The sequence below is a fragment of the Parasteatoda tepidariorum genome, chromosome 10 (genome assembly GCF_982258835.1).
Source record: "Parasteatoda tepidariorum strain Cologne lab strain chromosome 10, Ptep-v5.0, whole genome shotgun sequence".
NCBI classification, from domain to species: Eukaryota; Metazoa; Arthropoda; class Arachnida; order Araneae; family Theridiidae; genus Parasteatoda; species Parasteatoda tepidariorum.
In genome coordinates this window covers 103,868,946-103,888,650 of record NC_141764.1, presented here as the reverse complement: position 1 = coordinate 103,888,650, position 19,705 = coordinate 103,868,946, and the positions used below count along the sequence as shown (strand labels likewise).

The window sequence follows — 19,705 nt, the reverse complement described above, 5'->3', positions numbered from 1 at the left end:
ATCTCTTGTGCAACACCTTCCCTCCAATCGTAATTTTATTAACCAACTTTTTTCACTGTCTATATCACCGTGATATATATATATATATATATATATATATATATATATATATATATATATATATATATATATATATATATATATATATATATATATATATATATATATATATATATATATATATATATATATATATATATATATATATATATATATATATATTATATATATATATATATATATATATATATATATATATATATATATATATATATATATATATATATATATATATATATATTTATATATGTATTTTTCATACTCAGCAATAAGATTTAAGGCTTTCAGAGGCCTGAGAGACCCACAATAAATCACGAAAAAAAAATATTTTTGAGCAACTTGCACCAAACAATCAAGCAATAAACTGGTAACTTATATCGATTACTTTAGTTGTTAATTGAAATAACTGCATAAAACTTCGTAAACCTTGAATAAATATTTGCGAAGATATGAACATTTTTATAAAAAAAATTTTTTGGAACAATCTAAAATTAATTACAAAATAATTAATTTCAAATTTTAAAAAATAATTGTAAACAAGATATAAGTATTTAAGTTAGCTCTTTCATACTGTACATACATTGTGCGGAAAAAATTAAAAAAAGATTTTTCTTAATTTTGTAGTGAATTATATTTAGCAATTAACGAAAAAAGTTTGATTTGAATTATATCAAAAAATTTAAAATTTCAAGCAATTTTCTAAGTAGATTTTATACTTCTTGAAAGAAAGTTCAAAATAATCAGGGGTTTAACTAAAATTTCATTTCGCACTACTAGACAAGATTTATTAAAAATGAGATTGGCATTATGGGGGATCACCCCCCCCCCCATAAAAGTATGCTTTCTTTCGCGTGTTTTCTTTCCTTATACCATCACATTTTGGTTTCCGAACGATTATTGTAAAGTATAATAATTTTGTTATTAAATATTCTATGAAGCAAAATAAAATTTGTGGAAAACTCCTGATCGTTTTCAACTTTCGTTCAAAAAGAGAGAAAACTACTTAGAAAATAGCTTGAAACTTCGTAAATTTTTAAGGTATTCAAATAAAACACTTTTCATTAGTTGCCAAATATGATTCACTATAAAATTAAGAATTTTTTTGAAAATTTGCCTGTGCATGAGCAGTATAAAAGAACTACCTTAAATATTTATAACTTTTGCAGTTTTTTTAAAAAAAAAATTAAAATTTTAACTAAATTTTGTAATTAATTTTAAATTGCTAAGGAATATTGTTTGATTCTATAGACTAATTATTAAGTTATAACAAAATAAACGTAAGGCAAAAATATTAGTTATTAAAATCGTTAGGTTAGCGCAATTTTATGCAGTTATTTCAATTACCATTTTAAGTAATCTATACAAGTTGTCATATATATATATATATATATATATATATATATATATATATATATATATATATATATATATATATATATATATATATATATATATATATATATATATATATATATACAGTGTACTCCCGATTATCCGGGTTAATCACCAGGACAGGTCGCACGGAGAATCGAAAAACACGGATAATCCGAAAACTCCTTTTATTAAAAAAAAATTCTATATCAGTACAAAAAATATAAAAATTACTGACATTTGCATGCATAACATCAAGCTAGGAATTTTCCTTTTTAAAAAATGTGTAATGCGTCTTCGCCATATATATCGATACACATATTTTACGAACCGCAGTAGTGTCACCGTAATCAAATCCTCCCATATAATCTAATAAAGTTTCCACAGAGCAGCAGAATGAGAAATAGTATTTCATTCATTTACTACATCTTCTGCATCAGTTACTATCATCACTATTTTATTTAACAACATAACGATGTCTTCATCAGTCAAATACTGGAAGCCAGGCTCACATGCATCACTTTGAAACCTATCTTCTAAATTTTCTTCATCAAGAATTTCGAAACCTTAGATTTCTTTTGCTTGTTCGAGAATACTGTTATCATATTTTTCTTGAACATCTGAAGAGGATTGTTCATCAAGCGGTATGATATTTCTCCAAGATCGTGATAACGTAGACGATTTTACATTTGACCATGCTGCTGTTATTCCATATACTGCAATCCAATAACGAATATTGCTTCCAAAAATTGGGTAGTGTTATAACTTCATGAATCAAATTTTTTTAATCTTGAAAATGTTTCTCTTTATATTTTCCGTGTGACTCCGGAATGAGCACGGATAATGAGAAATAGTATTTCTCATTATCCGTGCTCAATAGTATATATATATATATATATATATATATATATATATATATATATATATATATATATATATATATATATATATATATATATATATATATATATATATATATATATATATATAAGCAAACAGCAAAAGCTGTAAGCTATGTTGTGTTCGGCTGGACCCTACACTTTTAATAATAACATGATGAATCAAAGATTTTTTAAATATAAAGTCGAAATTTTTTTATTCCATAGTCAAAGCAAAACCAAATTCTATCCTAGTCCACGTACAACATCAACAGGTATCCCTCCAAATTATTGGATAGAAGATAGTGAGTCATCAAGGAATATAATTGAGGGTTTTGGCATTTTTGGACAGTACTAATCTCATAAAGTAAATTAAAATTTAAATTGGACCAAAATATTTAAAATAAAGGATTTAATTAGACCAGATTACTTATAACAGAATTGAAGCGAAGAAACACATAATAGCAATTTATTAATGGTTAGCCTAAATGTGAACAAAAATAAGCTTCCTTAGAAAACTTCTTGCAAATATACTTCCGCCAATATTACTTTTAGGAGTGTGAACTGAATTCTGGAGAGATAAGGATTTTACTCAATATCACCATTCTTAACACTTTCTTCGTGTATTTAATCAGAGCGCAAAATCTAAATCAATAATATTAGGAACAATAATCACTATAATGAATGATTTGCTGTCTTATAAAATTGTATTTTCCTTAATTTAGATATTTATTTTTATTCAACATTCAAATTATTTCTGAATTTAATTACTTTGGTTTCACTAAAAATCATTTTAAATGTTGGAAAATCAGAATAGTCTGTAAAGGTCGTCTGCAAACAGAAATGATAATCTGGAAGCTTTATGATTCCTTCATTAATGACACGTGTTCATAGGGTTAAGCATTCATCAATTTTGGAGCTAGTTTTTCTCAACTTAACTAAAATGTCACGTACAGAACGCAAATAATAGTTGGACCATCCTTAATAACTTTTTATCTCATTACCGAATCTTCACGTTCGAGGACTCAATCTTAATGATTCGCGAGAGTTATTTCAAATATGCTAATTAATTAGTACAATATGACAATATTCAAAGTTACGAAGCTAGTACAATAATTTAAGTTACAAAATCAGATACAAAAAACGTGCTTTCTCTGAATAAACATACATTTTTTTATTGATTCGGATTTCTGATTCCCAAAATTTAAGGGATAGCCGCAATCTGGGATATATTGTTTCAGTAGTTTTTTCCGGAGAGCAGTCCAAATTCTGTACACTTTAATGTCAATTATACTTTTTGAGTATTTCACCATGTCTCGAAAATTTATTTGCGCATCGAAAAAATTTTGTACAGAATTATGAAATTCGTTTATTGAAAGATAACTGCATGCAAAAAATAACTTTTAGTAAGTATTGATTATTATTATTCATTATTTTTAATAATGGTCGAAAAAATTCTGGGTCAGGTATACCATTTTTATACCTTTTTAAAGAGCGTAATTTTACATGGCTAATACAGAATTTGAGCGAAATCGGCAGAATAGTTCCCGAGAAATTGAATTTTAAAGAAGACGTATTTTTATAATTCGATTACTGGAGAATTATGTGACATAAAAATAGATGACAGAGATGAAAAATCACATTAATAAAATAGCACTAAAAATTGCCGTAACATTTAAAAAATTAGAATTTTTAAAGTAAAACGTTTGAGGCTCATAAAAATTTAGCGCTGCCAGCAAATCAAATTTTAACAGATTAGCTACATTCCTGTGGGCAAAAGACTGCATGTTATTTTTCACTGCAAGTTTAACTTTTAATAAATCTCGCACAATTAACCGAACTTTTAATTTTTTTTCGTCCAATGTACCCTTTGTCCATTTTCCCACTCTATTCACAGTTTCAAGTTTAGGTCATATAGTTTTTGCTCATGAAAACAAAATATGAAGTAGAATACGAGAAGCAGTAGCGTCGTTTACGATTTTAAGATATAGAAGGAGAAAATTATTTCAATTTTAGAGTATACAATACAACTTGAACTTCACAATTTATTCAAATGTATTTCCAAAAACATAATATACAATTTACGTTATTTTAAGTTCATATTTTTAAAGTGACATAAAATTTTCGAGGTGCATCAACCCCATAAGAGCAATGATACGTGATCGCGCGATTCTTTCTTTACGGCCCGCGATATCACATATAAAACGAGCCGTTCTAATTTCTAGCGGCCCAAGGTCACACGGCCGAGATCTCAATTAAGTCTTCTCGTATAAAATCTCGTATTAGTTACGCATAGCGCGTATAAACTCGGAACTTTCAGAAGAGCTTTTTCTCTCCTCCCGCCCGGTCCTGAAGGGGTTAAAAGAAAGAAAAAAAATCACTTTTTAAGCCTTTACTCTATTTGTCTTAAAAAATATTGGTTCAGATATGTAATTTCTCGTCTTTTAAAAATTGCGTAAATAATTACAATGTCTTAATCCACTGCATAGGTATAAATTGAAATAACTGCCAGACATTCTTTTAAAATCTATCTATTCACGCTGACAATCCATTTATTCGAATCCTCCGGAAATATTGTTTCTCCATTACCTTTCCCTCGCTGTCAGAATTTCATTTCCCTCTTTCAAATGTAATAGTTCTGTCTATTAAGGAAGTCATTCACTTGAAGATTAAATTTATGTCATTGAGTATTCCAATCACTTCAAATGGAGTTTAATCTTAATGAAAATAAGAAAAAATATCTTAAGAATTTCTATTCATTTCCACTTTAAAATTTTTAAAAGGAAATTCTGATCGCCGTAGAGGATGTCAAAAAGCTATCCAAAAATTTTTTTTTTGCCTTTAATGTGATGTTTTGAATTTTTGATTTTATAAGAGTAACACTTTATACTTTGTTATTTGTATCCTTTGTACTGATGAATGATTCTATTGAATGTCTAAATGAATAACTCTTGGGAGGGAGTTTAAATAAACATGGATGGCAATACCGGATTGTTGTGAGCGAAATGTCACCCCCTCCCTCTTTTTTTTCTTCTTCTTCACCATAATACCAAATTAACTTTCAGAGACATAACTAAGGGATTGGCAATGTTTGATTCGTCCTTGTCAGTTGCTGCTTTGCATGCAAATCTTATGAGGCAACACTAAAAATACATACTTTAAGGAACACTTTAGAACTTTGAAACTTTTAAGTCATTTGTAAACTTTTCACTTTTAACGGCATGTCATTTTAACTATTACAGGACCCATAAGCATCGTAGGAATGATGTTTGGTATTCTCATTGGTGGTGGCTTGGTGAGAAGATTTAAACCTCGTCCACGAATTCTTACAGGAGGATTGTTTTTTGCCGAATCCTTTGGTCTCTTGGCTCTTCTGATATCAATGCAAATAAACTGCCAACCCGTACAGACAGATCAAGAAAGCTCATTCACGAGTACGCTGTGAGTAAAAATGATAAGTTTAATATAGTCGGCAATTTAGAGCCGGCATGAAATGAACCTCAGCGTTTGGATAGCGCTTAAATTCACTCATTTCTTGGTAAAAACTTGCAATTATTTGTTGCAATCTAAAGTTTTATGAATAGAAAAAGTATTTAATAGTTTAACTGTTCGTTAGCCAAAATACTGCTGTGTCTTGATATGCTGCACGGCAAAAGCAGTAAATCGTTTAAGATACTTCCAGAGCTAACAACGATGGAGGTAGATCTACTTGTTGTTAACGTATGCCTGTTTAAGCAGAGGGGTAAGATTATTCTTGTTTTCCATTGGCCTATCCATGGCCAAGAATTCGACTTTTGCCACACCCATGCATCACACCCGTTTACAGGACTGACCCATTCATACATCCATTTCTTCATCCACAGATCGTAATTTCGACCTGAATCAGAGAACGATCGTTCTCCAATTCAATATCCCCAGAGGTATTGATTTTTTATGAAAACATGGTGAACTTTGCAATTCGACAGATTTAACGTGCATCAGTCACCATACACCACACGGTGTATGGTGACGAGACGTCTTCGGCCGTCGGGTGTTCGAACCCTTGAAGTCTCGGACATAGGCGGACCCACGCCCTACCGATAAGTCTATCCCGGCCTGGTAGGTCTACTTTCGCAGAAGAAATTATAATCGGCACTTTTTTACAAGTGTCTGTTTATTTTAACAAGCAGTAAATAATTGTTAATAAAAGCTTCAGATGAATAATCTTTTTCAATGGACTCAAAATAAGAACACCCTAAATAACTTTGGATCTAAGGACCAAATTTTCACGTACTGAGATTTAATCTTAATAGTTCGAAAGCTAAGCCTTAAGTATTCTAATTAATTAGCGTAGACGATATTTGAAGTTACGAACTCAGACACAAAAATGTACTTTCTCTGAATTCTTTTATTTCAGCGAATCAGGATTTTCGATCCTCAAAATATGGGAGTGCTCGCCATCTGAAAAATTGGGTCCCAATCGTTTGGTGAAGAAAGGCGTTGGACCCTTTAATCTTAATTTCACGTTTGTGTATTTTGCTATATCTCCAGAATTTTTAAAGCAAATCAAAAACATTCTCTCGCATTTATAAAATTCGTTTTCCAAAGATTCACTCCAAATAAATAAATAAATAATATTTTAATTTTTATTTTGTTAAAAAAAACATTCGATTTTTTTTAAATTGTAGCAAGTACAATTTATGACATTATTTTAAGGTAAACAAATTAAAATGACAAAATGCATGATCTGTACGAAATCGATTGAATAGTTTTGGAATTATTTATTTTCAAAAAGTCATATATTTAAAAATTCCTTTTCTCGAGAACCTTTCGCCACATTTTGTGTTTAGTTTTTTATTTTGTGTACTTAATTATAGCGAAAGCAAAGTTTGAACTCATGTATTTACTTATTAGGATTTTCAAGTCGTTTTTTTTTTAAATGGAACACTGAGTATCGTTCATTAGGACAATTAAAATACGACCACTAGTTCAAGCTACTATTTTTCTCGTAATTTCACTAATTTTATATCTCTAAATAAACATTTGATTTCGCAAGTTGGTTTTTACGAGCTTGATTTACTATGCTTAATACTAATTGATTTCTTTACTGTTTCAGAATGAATTTAGAAAATGACTGCAACCGTGACTGCTTATGCACTACTAAATCTTATACACCCATTTGTGGTCCAGACAAAAAGACCACTTATTTTTCACCCTGCTATGCTGGATGCAACAGTTACAATAAAACTGAAGATGATAAAGAGGTAAATATATTGCAGAAACACTCTCGCAATCATACCGACAAACAGGCTAGTATTACACAGAGCAAACTGAAACTAAAAAAAAAAAAACGTTTGTTAAATATTTTTTGTGATCAAGATTTTATTTTAGGAATAAACGATCTAAAGTGCGGACTCTCTAATTACGCTCGAAAAAGACAAGCTTCGTCACCAATAATAATCGTTATGGCAATATGCGACACTATAGCACCGTTTATGATAAAATTGCTACAGCCATTTTAAATAATAATAAAAATAAATTTTCAAAATTACTTGGTAACTAAGTGTTTATTTCTATAAAAATAAGAAATTCTAAATAAATATTTAACGAATAACTAAGTATTCAACACTGCTTACGACAATCTCTTATACTATACAACCTATCAAAGTGAAACTTCAGTGTTGCCAAGAGATAGAGAAATATCCGAATACATAGTTCCACACATGACTGATATACTATATTTATATATATATATATATATATAAATTTTTTTTATTTTATTTGTTTTTTACCTTAAGTACGCTTTGACTATGAACTCTTATGGAGCATAAAAAGTAACATCATTTTACAGATATTTTCAGACTGCAAATGTGTGCACAATAGTGAGGGAGAAGTGATTGTTGGCGAGGCATTAAAGGGTTACTGTAATTTTGAATGCCAGTGGCTTGTTGTCTATATTGCTGTCATCTGTGTGGGTAGGTTTATGTCTTCTACAACGGGTGTTGCGAGTGCTTTAGTCTTTTTAAGGTGAGTCAAACTTTTCTTAATCATGTTTTTAAGACAAATTCAGAATGCACACTTTTTTTTAGACCAGATTCAAACATTGCAAACTAATAGAAGATCATAATAAAATATGAGTATAACTGACCACAACAATGAAACCAGGAATAAATAAAAACCAGTCTAGTTCTTTGTTGTGGTAGCTGAATTCCGTCCAATTATGGTGATAGGCTTTGGGAGTGCATAAAATTCAAAATAATATTTAACAAAGTGTGCTGAAGTGTAATATCGCTTTTCTAACTTTAAAAAAAGAAAATTTTCCCTTCAATCCCTTTATTGTCTGTTCATCTAATAAAATATTAATGCTGACAATTATTTCAATAATGTACAATGCTGAAAAAAAAACCGGGCCACCCTGGATCACTTTTGATCTAATGATCTGATCGTCACGTTCTAGGACTTAATCTTAAGAGGGATTAATGATTAAGATTTACTTCATGATTATGAATACAATTTGGGCTATATTGAAACTGCCTACGCATATTTAAGTTGAAAATTTATTTTTTGACTTTTGGCCAAAGATCATGGTCTTCTGGCCCGAATGGTCGTGAATGTTTCGATTTTCCTACATTAACAACATTGAGAATGTTCTATAACAAATTTATCAGGTATACCAAAAATGTCCGACGGTTTAAAAAAAATTTGCTATCGGAAAATGAATGAATATAAAAATGTTCTGATTAGGAAATAAAATCTGCCGATCCATCACATATCGAAGTGAGTTTATTTCGCTCTGTTATAATTATCAAGCAAGCTACAGATAAAAGTGTTTCATTGTTTTTTCAGCTAGCAGTCCTATCAGTTTAATTTATTATTCATTTTGAAAATCTGAGGATAAATTTCAGTTTCCAACGCAGAACGCCGTTAACTGTGCACTAGTCTTTAGTTTTCTTTAACTGATTTTTAAACCTGTCATTTCTGATACAGCTAACAATTGTCATTTATTCGAATGAAATGTCAAATAGCCAGAAAATTTATTAAAGAGTTAGCTACTCGATTTCTTTTTCAAGATATTGCTCTTTAGGTGGGCAACTCCCCCAGTAACACAAACATCCAGTTTTACACGGGGGGGGGGAGCAAAGCACCCTACAATCTCAAGCTTCCTTCCCATGAGAGTGAATAATTCTTCGGAAAAATTTCGGCAATGCCTCTTAACTTTAAAAAACATCAATATCGGAAATATCGGTCAAAGTAAATGATGAGGATTTTTTAAAATAATATTTTTTAAAAAAAAAGGTGTTTCTCAGTAATCGCCAGTAATAATAATAATTTAATCTATCGTAAACCGACTCACACTTGCTCGGACGCCAGATTATAAAACAAATAAGCAAGCAGAAGTAGTCCTTTCAAGACTGCTACAAAGCAGCAGCAATTCCAAGAAGCCTCTCTATGGGAAACGAACAGTACAATTTTATATCTTTTCAAGTTAACAAAAAACGGGAAATGCGTAGCATTTAATCAATGATGTGTTTTTTATTAAAGTTAAGGGTTTATTGCTTGGTATACATTTGCCTAGTATTTTATACAATACTGCTTTTTAAGGTTAAAAACCATTGTCCAGCATTCCTCACTGACTATCCTAAAGGTCCTCATTGCCAAGTTCGGTCGAAAAATTAACAAAATATTTCTGTCATATTATTTCGGAGTTAAAGGAGGAGACAACGCTAAAATGAGATGCATCGAGTTTTAGACATTTGGTTTAGTGAAAGAAATGCTCAAAAAAAAATTGTTTTAAATTTTTTGAACGCTATCTTCTGTATTATTAGTTCAATAAATATTTTTTAATGATTTCAATTTGCAGATTTTTTTATTTGTGTCAAATAATAAAGCGAATTCTGTTGTAGATGTGTTGATCCAGCAGACAAAAGTGCGGCTTTGGGGGCATTATCAGGAGTATCTTCCATATTAGGTAGGAAACTAACAAATCTTGTACTAGTTTAAAAAAAATTATCAATTTCAGTTTGTTTGCTTAAGAAAACTAGGGAGAAGGTTTTTCTAGCATTTTACAGTGAGAAAAATAACAAATTGAGCACCGTGAATAATTTTTGATCTTGTGATCGAATTTTCTCGAACAAACACTCAATCCGTTCGAGGGTCTAACAAAAATTCGTAGTTGACGATAGAGTAAAGTGTAGACGATATTTTAAATTACGAAATCAGGAATGAAAACGTACTTTCTCTGCATAAACACACCTGCATTTCGACGTATAAGATAAACTCCATAAATGTTTATTAAATATTGGTAAATACACAATTCTTCCTCATTTGAAAAATACTGTGTAATACTTATTTTTTTAACACGTAGTCTTGATCGATAGAAAATATGTACATGCATATACACATGAAAAAGATACAGATTAGTTTTGTTAAAGTTTAACAGTAAGAGACGTTCACATTAGTAATAACTTTCTTTAGTTAAGAAGTGTCTTTATTCAAATGAAAAGTTAGTAAACTCCATGAGTCCCTCTTTTTTTTAATTGCTTGAATACAATTATTTGCTCTTAAACTGGTTTCCTTGTTTACGAGATTACAGAATATGTAAAACAGAGTTATAAAGAAAAATAGCTTCATTTATTATTCCAAATTTTTCAAACACATGAAATTAACTAAATTCCACTTTATATATGGATTTTGTTCTCATTGAATACTGATAAATGCAATTTAAATATTTACTTTGATTGCTTAGCTTTACAGCTACGTCAAAAATTTTAAGCGCTATAAGCATTTCCGAACTCACAATTTTTTAAACAGGACTATATTCTCAATGCGTTTATTTACAAACGAGTTCAACACTTGCACCAATCAGATTTAAAAGCTCCTTTGCGCTTTCGAACATGATTAGAACAGTCTGTCAGAGTGCAAAATTTTTTTTCCCAGAACCGAGCCGAAATTTTTATCTCACTTCTTAAAAATATAATAAGTGAATAAAAGAGAATTAAACAAATTGGATTGCAATTTTTTCAAAATTTTTTTTACGGCATCAAGCCAAATATTTTGAGGGAACGACGTTCCCTTCAACTACAGCACTTCTTTCAGTATAACGTCGTAAGGAAATTAAATTAGTAAGGTCATAACTTTTGATCATTTCTTTTCTTACAGCCTTCATTCCTTATCCAATCTTGTTTGGAGCCCTCTCTGATTCTTGCTGTCTTGTGTGGGAGCACAGTTGTGGAAAAACTGGCAATTGCTGGATCTACGACATCGAAAAATTCCGGTACATGCTGCATGGTGTCAGCGCTATCTTCATCTTCCTTGGAAGCTGTACAGACATTGTTGTCTGGTATCTCAGTCCTCGACTCAAGAACATATACAGCGATGAAGAGACACACAATGGAGATCAGCTGGACGAAGTCAATGGTGAACTCCCAGATGTCTCACCTTTAGAATTGATCAGCAATGAATTGTTCGATTCCTGTGATAAGATGGCAATGGACCAAAATGAGCTAACTAAGAATGTAGCAGTAAACAACTTTGGTGAGGAATCTATAAAACAAAATGACAGGGAAACTATTGATACACAAGAAAGTTCAAGATGCTGAGATGAATCAATTTCATTAGAATTTCTGTCATCATCTATTTCGTAGGTTCTTTAATTTTCAGAATGACCGCCATCTATGCTAGATGAGCATTAGCTAATACACTTGGTTTATCCACAATCGCTTCTAGATTTCGAAATTGATTCCACTTTTTTCTATATGTTACAGTCAACTGGGGCTACTTTGGTCCTCGTGTGATTAATTTTTAAAAATAAATTCCAATTTTTAGAACCAATTTAAGAGAAATTTTTAGGATCGATGTGCAACCTTTTACCGATGCGCAATATTTTTTTCCTTATTTTTTTCTGGCGATGCATTTTAAATTTTACGAAAACATAAATGCATAGCTTTAAAATATTGCACTGTTTTCTTCCTTATACTTTGATAATTGATTAAAATTTAATTTGCATGCTGAAGGACTGTTAATTATTATTTTATAAATGAATATATGAGTAAAATACGAAAAATTGTCTTAATTTACTCCCGGTTGACGGTAATTGTTTTGCGAACAACTAGCAACGAAAATTTCTGTTCTTGTTTCAAAATGGGTTAAATAATATCGTTGGCAAAAATAGGTTAAATTATAGATTAAATAATATATGTTAAATCACTCGTTGAATTGATTTATAACGACTATTTTTAGTTTAATATTCTAATATTTTTACAAGAAAACATAAAATCAATTATTTTAAAATTCCCCCCCCACACTCATTTGCTTCTCTAAACTCTCCATCGATGCTTTCAATGCATACTTCAGGAGCCTACGATTTTTTTATTATATTTATTCTGATCCCCTCATCTTGTTTCTTTCCTTAGTGGCTTTTATTACGGGGTAAATACGGTTCAACGAGTCCAAGATGCCTTGATGACGTTTACCTTCTTATCTTTCGTATCCTATTTTTTTACTTTTTGCATGGATCATAGCTTATAACCCCATTTAATTTTATTATTCGAAATACGTAATGTTACAAACTCTTTAACAATACTTCGGGTGCAGTATTACTGCATTTGGCTCATACATCAAAAGTTGAATGCTTGAAGAATAGATTTCGAAGGATCGGATGTTGATTTTAAAACCCATGAATGTTTTGGGTGAAACACTGGAACATAAAATCAAAATAATTCATTACCCTGGGTCATATATCATTATTGCACTTATACAGTTATTTCTATGCATGGTTTTAAAAAAAAATAATCCTTTTACTTTATAAATCTGGAATTAACTTTTAATTTAATGATCAGATTCTAATGTACTGAAACAAACTCTTATGAGTTCAAGTGGTAGATCTTAAATATTTTAAATAATTCATAGTGATGGTAATTATGATTACAATACTTAACAAAGCTCATTGGCCCATGCGTCAGCTCAAGGCCTCCTGTACCTATTGCAGTTATTTTTACCTTAGGCTCTAAGGTGCAAGAGTAAAGTTCCAGTTAGGTGATCAACCGAATATAGAACCCGTGGTTAGGAAATTATTCTATTTATTTCATCCACCAATACGTGTAGCATTGAAAACCATTTTATTACTCTGAAACAAAATGTTTATGAAATACTGGTAGTTGGTGTAGCAGCCACGTTGTTTATTGTTAAAAAGTTGAGCCATGTTGTTAAAAAAAATATTTACAAAGTATATAAGGAGCACATTTACACCGAAAAAGAATTGTACTTTTTCTGGTTAACAAATGGAAAATCGTGCAAATTTTCCCACTTATTAAATAATTAATTCTTATTGATAATTTTGTTGCTTCAATTTACTTTTTAAAACATGTTTCATTGATTTTTCAACCAAATTTTAGATTTCGAAGAGGTCAGTATTTTTCAAAGTTTTTCAAAATCTTATTAAAAAAAATTTTTTTTCAATATGAAAGTTTAAAATTTGGTAACTATGTTCAAAAGAAAGCATTTCTATGAAACAAGGAATATTTAAAAACAGTAATGAGTTACTTTATAAGGAAATTGTGTTTATATAATTCTTTTGCGGGTTAACTAAGAAGAAGTGGAATATCTTTCCCTCGTATGGAGGAGACCCTTAGAAGATATATTTGTTTGCATCATATGTATATACACTTGGAAAACACTATACACTTGTATTGTGCAATGTTTAGATAATCGTTATTAAAATATGTATGTGCATATTATATTTTTTATTTCCATGTTATAATTATTTTTTGCATATTTCGAACTAGTTTGAAGATATTGGAACAACAAATCGTAAAAATATTCGTACCATTAAGGTTAAAATTTGAACTATTTTTTATTGCATGAATCGCTTCCCGTATATGGGTGATTCTCACGAAACATGACAATTCACTGTCCCTTGCTCCAACTTCTAATACTATAATACTAAAAGAACTTTTTTTTTTCAAAAAAATTTATAAATAGCATTGCTGTTAGCATTTTAAAATGACTTTGCACTAGCATTGACTGTTTTGTATACTTAAAAAATTTAATTGAATATCAAAATGTCATTTTCCTGGCATGTCCCAAACAATATTTCCAATAATAACTAACTTCAAAACTTCCCATACATTTTTCAAAATCTAATTTTTTTTATCTTATCCTATGTAAGCATTTCTGGAATATACGCAGAGGGTATTGTGTACTAAAACTTCGTTTAAAATAATTTTTTTTGTCAATAATTTATTTGTCCCATGAAAATCTGTCATTATCCTGGCTACTTTTATTTAGTGATTTATAACTAAAACAGATAGCTCCAGGAATCAATATCTTATGTTAATAGATTGATTAGATACCCTCCTATCTGAACATGTCTTGTTGCATGAATAAGGAACCAATTTTCTGGCTCAAAATCTATTTCAAAAAATTTTTCAAGGAGAGTAGGTTTTCATGCTGTCATTTTCCTGGCTTCTTGAAATCATTAATAACAAAAACTACAGAGATTTATCTTAGTCTGTTGCTTTCTGCAAAATATAAACGTCTTCGGCCAAAATATTAAAGTAAAGTAAAGTTCTATCCTATAAAAGGGCGAATTTGTCATTATCCTGACTGTCATTTTCCTGGCTTATGAATGCCAGAACACTGAAGTGTTACCAGAAATTCCTTTTAACTCCTAATACTGTAAAGAAGGAAAGCAAATATTAGCCTAATACCAAGTTTATGTATGATTGTAATATGCTTGGATGTAATCAATGTTATTTATTTATTTAATGATTGATTATTATACTCAATTTTTTTCTGTACATATCAGCAACAAAAATTTTTTTGTTTCTTTCTACAGTGGATAAAAAGAATGAATTTAAGAAATTTATGGTCCATCTAACATAAATGCTTAATTTGAGTTACTTACTATTAACTTAAATTGACTGTTTTTTAAACTTCTAAGGTAATATGTCATTTTCCTGGCATTCAAGATTTGGTGAATTTCAATTTTATTTTTTTTCTCGAGCAAATGTCAATAAACTACACTGCTGTCTATAAGATATTAATAAGTGTAGCTGAAGAAGTATACAAAAAAAATTTAGATTATTTTGAAGACTTTAAATTTGAAGAAATTTTTTGGTCCAAATTGTCATGTTTCGTGAGAATCACCCATATATCAAGTTATATCAAAATTCACTGAGCAGAACAGGTTCTAGAAAGGTTTAAATGGGGTTCATTAAATTATAACCAATTTATACACCCATTCATTCTTCCTATGAAAACAATTGTAACTTGAAATCAAATTGCATAAAAAGTAAGTCTTTAACTGTTTATAAAAGCAAATAAAAATTCAAGATCATTTCCTGTTTTGTTTGCCAAAACAGAACTCTCCCTTACCACAATTTAAGTTTCTTGTACTGTATTGAAAAATTTTTTTAATAACAAATCTATTAAGGTGCCTATCAAGTCAAATCCAGATTTTATTCTTGGCGAAGTATTTTACAACTTCTATAAGTCAGAACCCAGTATATTTTCTTGCAGGTTTGCCTCTCTCTACATAGGCATTTTAAAATAATTTATTAGCATAAATCAATTAGATAAAATAGAGTAGGAGTTAATATGAAACTGCTTGCTGTACAAAACTTTTTCATGCTTTTGTAATACTCCGAACGGAAAGTGTCAATTACAAAGAAAGTTTTCATGAATCACCTTTTTATTATCTTAAGCACGGCAAACTCTGCTACAAAGTCTCGTTCAGATCGCATAATCAATTCTCGACCTCTCGAATCGCATAAAATATAGCCACAGATTGTCGATCATTCCCTTACGAATCTACTGAGGTGCTGTTTTTAAACCCTATCAACCATCCAGAAACACTTTTTTTTCTGTTAGAAACATTTTTAATGAAAATTCTTACATTTGGTTTACATAAATTGAAATCAATAGAACGGGACTAACCAAAAGTGTCTACAATTAACTCGCGAAGGATGATTTTGTTATCTTACATTAAGACAGTGCTTTCCAAACTTTTTGTACCTGCGCCCCCCTCTTTGGAAAAAAAATTTGTTGTGCCCCCCTTAATTTTTCTAACAATCCAATTTCATAAACACTCATCTGATATTGTAATTTATTTAATGGGCTACAAAATAATATACAATATTATGTATAAAAATACATAAAAATAATTATCTATTTTAAGAAATAATAATATAATGTAATAAAAACAAATCTTACAAAAGTACAAAAAATAGAATTCAACATTAATACAACATTATAAAAATTTAATGTGAAGGGTGAGCTTGTTTTTCAGCACAAATTTTGTCAAACCATGGTATCATTGAAGATATCGCGGTTCTCAGTTCCTTTTCAATCTTTAAGCAAGATCGATACTTTGTCTTTAAGACAGCTACTGCAGAAAACCCAGTTTCACATAAGTAAGATGTTACAAAGGGCAATAAAATTTCTAAAGCTTTATTTGTTAAAGTAGGAAACTCGTCCTTTACTCGTAACCAAAACGTGACAATATTATTTTCGTGTTGAAACATCTGCTTTAATGTGCTGTCACTAGATAAGTCAATTATCATTTCCTGCTCTGCTGTCGTAAGGCCAAAATCATCATATTTTTCAATCACAAACTGGTTTCTAATCCATTCATATTTGGACATGTCAAGATCTTTAAAGTAAAACGAGAATTGCTCCCTTAAACTGGTCAAGTGTTTATTAATAAGAACTTTACTTTCTTCTATTTCATTTGCAAGACAGGTAATTTTAAAAGTGGGAAATATGTCAAAGTTATTATTTTTCAAACTTATTATCCACAGTTCCAATTTTCTCATAAATGCAGTAACCTTGTCTTTCTGGACAAAAGCATGAATTTGAGGCCCTTGCATTGATTTATTTAAAGTACTGAGTCTTTGAAAAATATCCACTAAATACGCAAGTTTTACAAGGAATTTCGTGTCATAAAGCAAGTTTGCTTCATCTCTATTATTATCAGTAAGGAATATGGCGATCTCTTCTTTTAGCTCAAACACCCTTTGAAGTACTTTGGAACGAGAAAGCCAACGTGTCTCACAATAATATAGAAGTGATGCATATTCTAAACCCATGTCATTACACAATTTTGCGAAAAGCCTTCCTCTTAATGGGCTATTTTTGATAAAATTTACAACTCTTATAATAACTTGAAATACTGTTAGTAAATCTTCACCCATATCTCTTGAAACAAGTGATTGTCTATGAATCATGCAATGCGTCCAACTTGCCCGAGGAGCCACCTTTCGAACTAGTGCCTGTAGACCAGCGTTTTTTCCTGCCATAGATGGAGCTCCATCTGTGCATAGTCCAACACAGTTCTCCCACAGAATGTGTATTCATTGAAAAATTTATCAATCATATTAAAAACTTCACTTGCTGTAGTATTGCCTTCAATAGGTTTACAGAATAACATGTCTTCTCTAACATCAGTTTCCACAACATATCTTACATATGTAATCAAGTGTGCATCCTTAAGAACATCTGTAGCCTCATCTACTTGCAACGCGAAAGAAGATAGTTTTACTTTTTCTATTAATTGATCGCAAAGATCTTCAGATATATCGGATATTCGTCTTCCCACCGTATTATCTGCAAGTGGAATGATTTTAAGTGGATCAGCATATGATTCACCTAGCATCGTAGCTACCATGTCAATAGCTGCAGGTAGCACTAAAGTTTCTCCTATTACATGGGGTTTTTTGCATTTAGCAATTCTATAAGAAACCTTTTAAGACGCAAGCAATGCTTTTTGTGTAACAGACATGGTCTTTGAAAACATTTCTTTTTGTTTATTTAAATTCTCCAATTTTCTTTGGAAAAATTCTATTGTCTTGCCAACGCGATCTGCATGTACGTTTTCGAGATGCCGTTTTAATTTATTTGGTTTCATGCCGTTTAATTTATTGGTCTGAGGCCAAAGTATTCAGACACAGCAAACACATTGGTCGTTCTTGGCCATTAATGACTTTACATGTAAATCCAAATGATAAGTACATTGGATCATATTTTCTACATTTAGGTTTACTATTTTGCGAAGATGTTCCGCTATTTTCGTTACCTCTTCTTTTGCCGTCTTCTGCTTCATTCAATTTTCTTTTCAACCCAGTTACGTATTTATCCATCTAAAAGGGTTATTATTTTAAATCAAATAAAAATACTTTATAACAGTTTTGAAATTTACCTCAATATTAATTTAGAAGTGTACCAAAGCGAGTTTGTAGAGTTTGTAGACAATCTGCGTGGAAACGGTCGAGTTTAACCAACGTTTCTTAAAGAAATGCCGCGTGTCTGCTCTCGTCTGGGCGCACGCATCCAGGTGTAGTCGCGTCGTCCGAGTTTGAAAAACCCCGCAGTCGCGCGCAATTGTTGTCGGGGCCTGCTGCCTGCTTCTGTTTACTGAAGTTTGGCGGGAGTAACCCCGAGAATACCCGGGATGATCCGAGTGCTCGTCTTGTGTTTCCTCGCGCTCGGCTCCAAACGGGAAAGCAAGATGTTTTCGTTCCAGCAAGAGTATGGATGGATTTTTTAGCATTTATACCCGAGAAATTCGCGGCGAGGATTGTGGATTACGTATTACCGTTTTTCTGATTAATTTTTTTGACACCTATTCGACTTTTTTGGTTTGTATTCGAAAATGATATTTTGGAATCAGCTGCGTGCCCCCCCTGCAACAGTCTCGCGCCCCCTAGGGGGGCGCGCCCCACAGTTTGGAACACACTGCATTAAGATATATGAAGAATTTCACAGAAAGTGTGTTCGTTGGCCTCATAAAATTTAAGAATTCTCGAAATTAGGTTTTTAAAAACAGAAGTTTTATCTGCTGCAAATTAATTTCGTAAAATCAAACACTAAAATCAAAGGCATGGAAGAATCCTATAGTTTAAATATTTTTGTATTGAGCATTTACTTTTTGATTTCATGTTAAAACAAATTTCATACGCTAAAATTTAAATTCTACATCTTTTAACATTTCTTTTTTTAATCATTTATTTCCAAAACAGTGCATTAAAATTTTATCCTTTGCAATTCTTAACCATTTTATCTACATTTAACAAAAAATAACATCAGTGGAATGAAGGGAAAAAAAGATTTTAAAAAATAAAAGCCGTAGGAAGAAAAGAAAATAGTATCAAATGAAGCTGTCAAGATACCCTTTAAGCTATTTCTCAGTTTTTTTCCTACTTTGGCATTAATCGAAAGGCTCGCTTTTAAAATAATTTTTTTAATAATGGCTTTTTATTCCTCGAACATTTTGTACCATAAAACAATCAATATTCGGATATTTTAGAAAAAAAGAAGTGAAAAAAAAGAGGAAGGAATGCAATTTTTTTGCTACAATCGATAGTATCCTAGGTGTTTTTTTTCTTTTCTTTTTTTTTTTTTACTTTAAAGCGTTAAATATT

At 30.7% G+C, this 19,705-nt stretch overlaps 3 protein-coding genes across 3 annotated transcripts in view; 1 reads left to right on the top strand and 2 right to left on the bottom strand.

Moving 5' to 3' along the window:
- LOC107441395 (uncharacterized) overlaps positions 1-12,297 on the top strand; it is a 37,000-nt gene extending 24,703 nt beyond the window's left edge. Inside the window, exons 9-13 of the mRNA XM_087152955.1 lie at positions 5,552-5,750; positions 7,405-7,552; positions 8,140-8,315; positions 10,193-10,257; positions 11,448-12,297. Coding sequence (XP_087009081.1) covers positions 5,552-5,750; positions 7,405-7,552; positions 8,140-8,315; positions 10,193-10,257; positions 11,448-11,887 — 1,028 coding nt within the window. The 3' untranslated portion in view covers positions 11,888-12,297. The remainder of the gene's footprint in view (positions 1-5,551; positions 5,751-7,404; positions 7,553-8,139; positions 8,316-10,192; positions 10,258-11,447) is intronic.
- Positions 12,298-16,546: 4,249 nt separating this feature from the next.
- On the bottom strand, positions 16,547-17,374 carry LOC147803190 (zinc finger BED domain-containing protein 5-like). Its single transcript, XM_087152954.1, has one exon. It carries the CDS (start codon positions 17,372-17,374, stop codon positions 16,547-16,549), a length of 828 nt encoding a protein of 275 aa, XP_087009080.1.
- A 176-nt stretch (positions 17,375-17,550) lies between these two features.
- Positions 17,551-17,952, bottom strand: LOC147803189 (zinc finger BED domain-containing protein 5-like). Its single transcript, XM_087152953.1, has one exon. It carries the CDS (start codon positions 17,950-17,952, stop codon positions 17,551-17,553), a length of 402 nt encoding a protein of 133 aa, XP_087009079.1.
- Between the last annotated feature and the right edge of the window lie 1,753 nt (positions 17,953-19,705).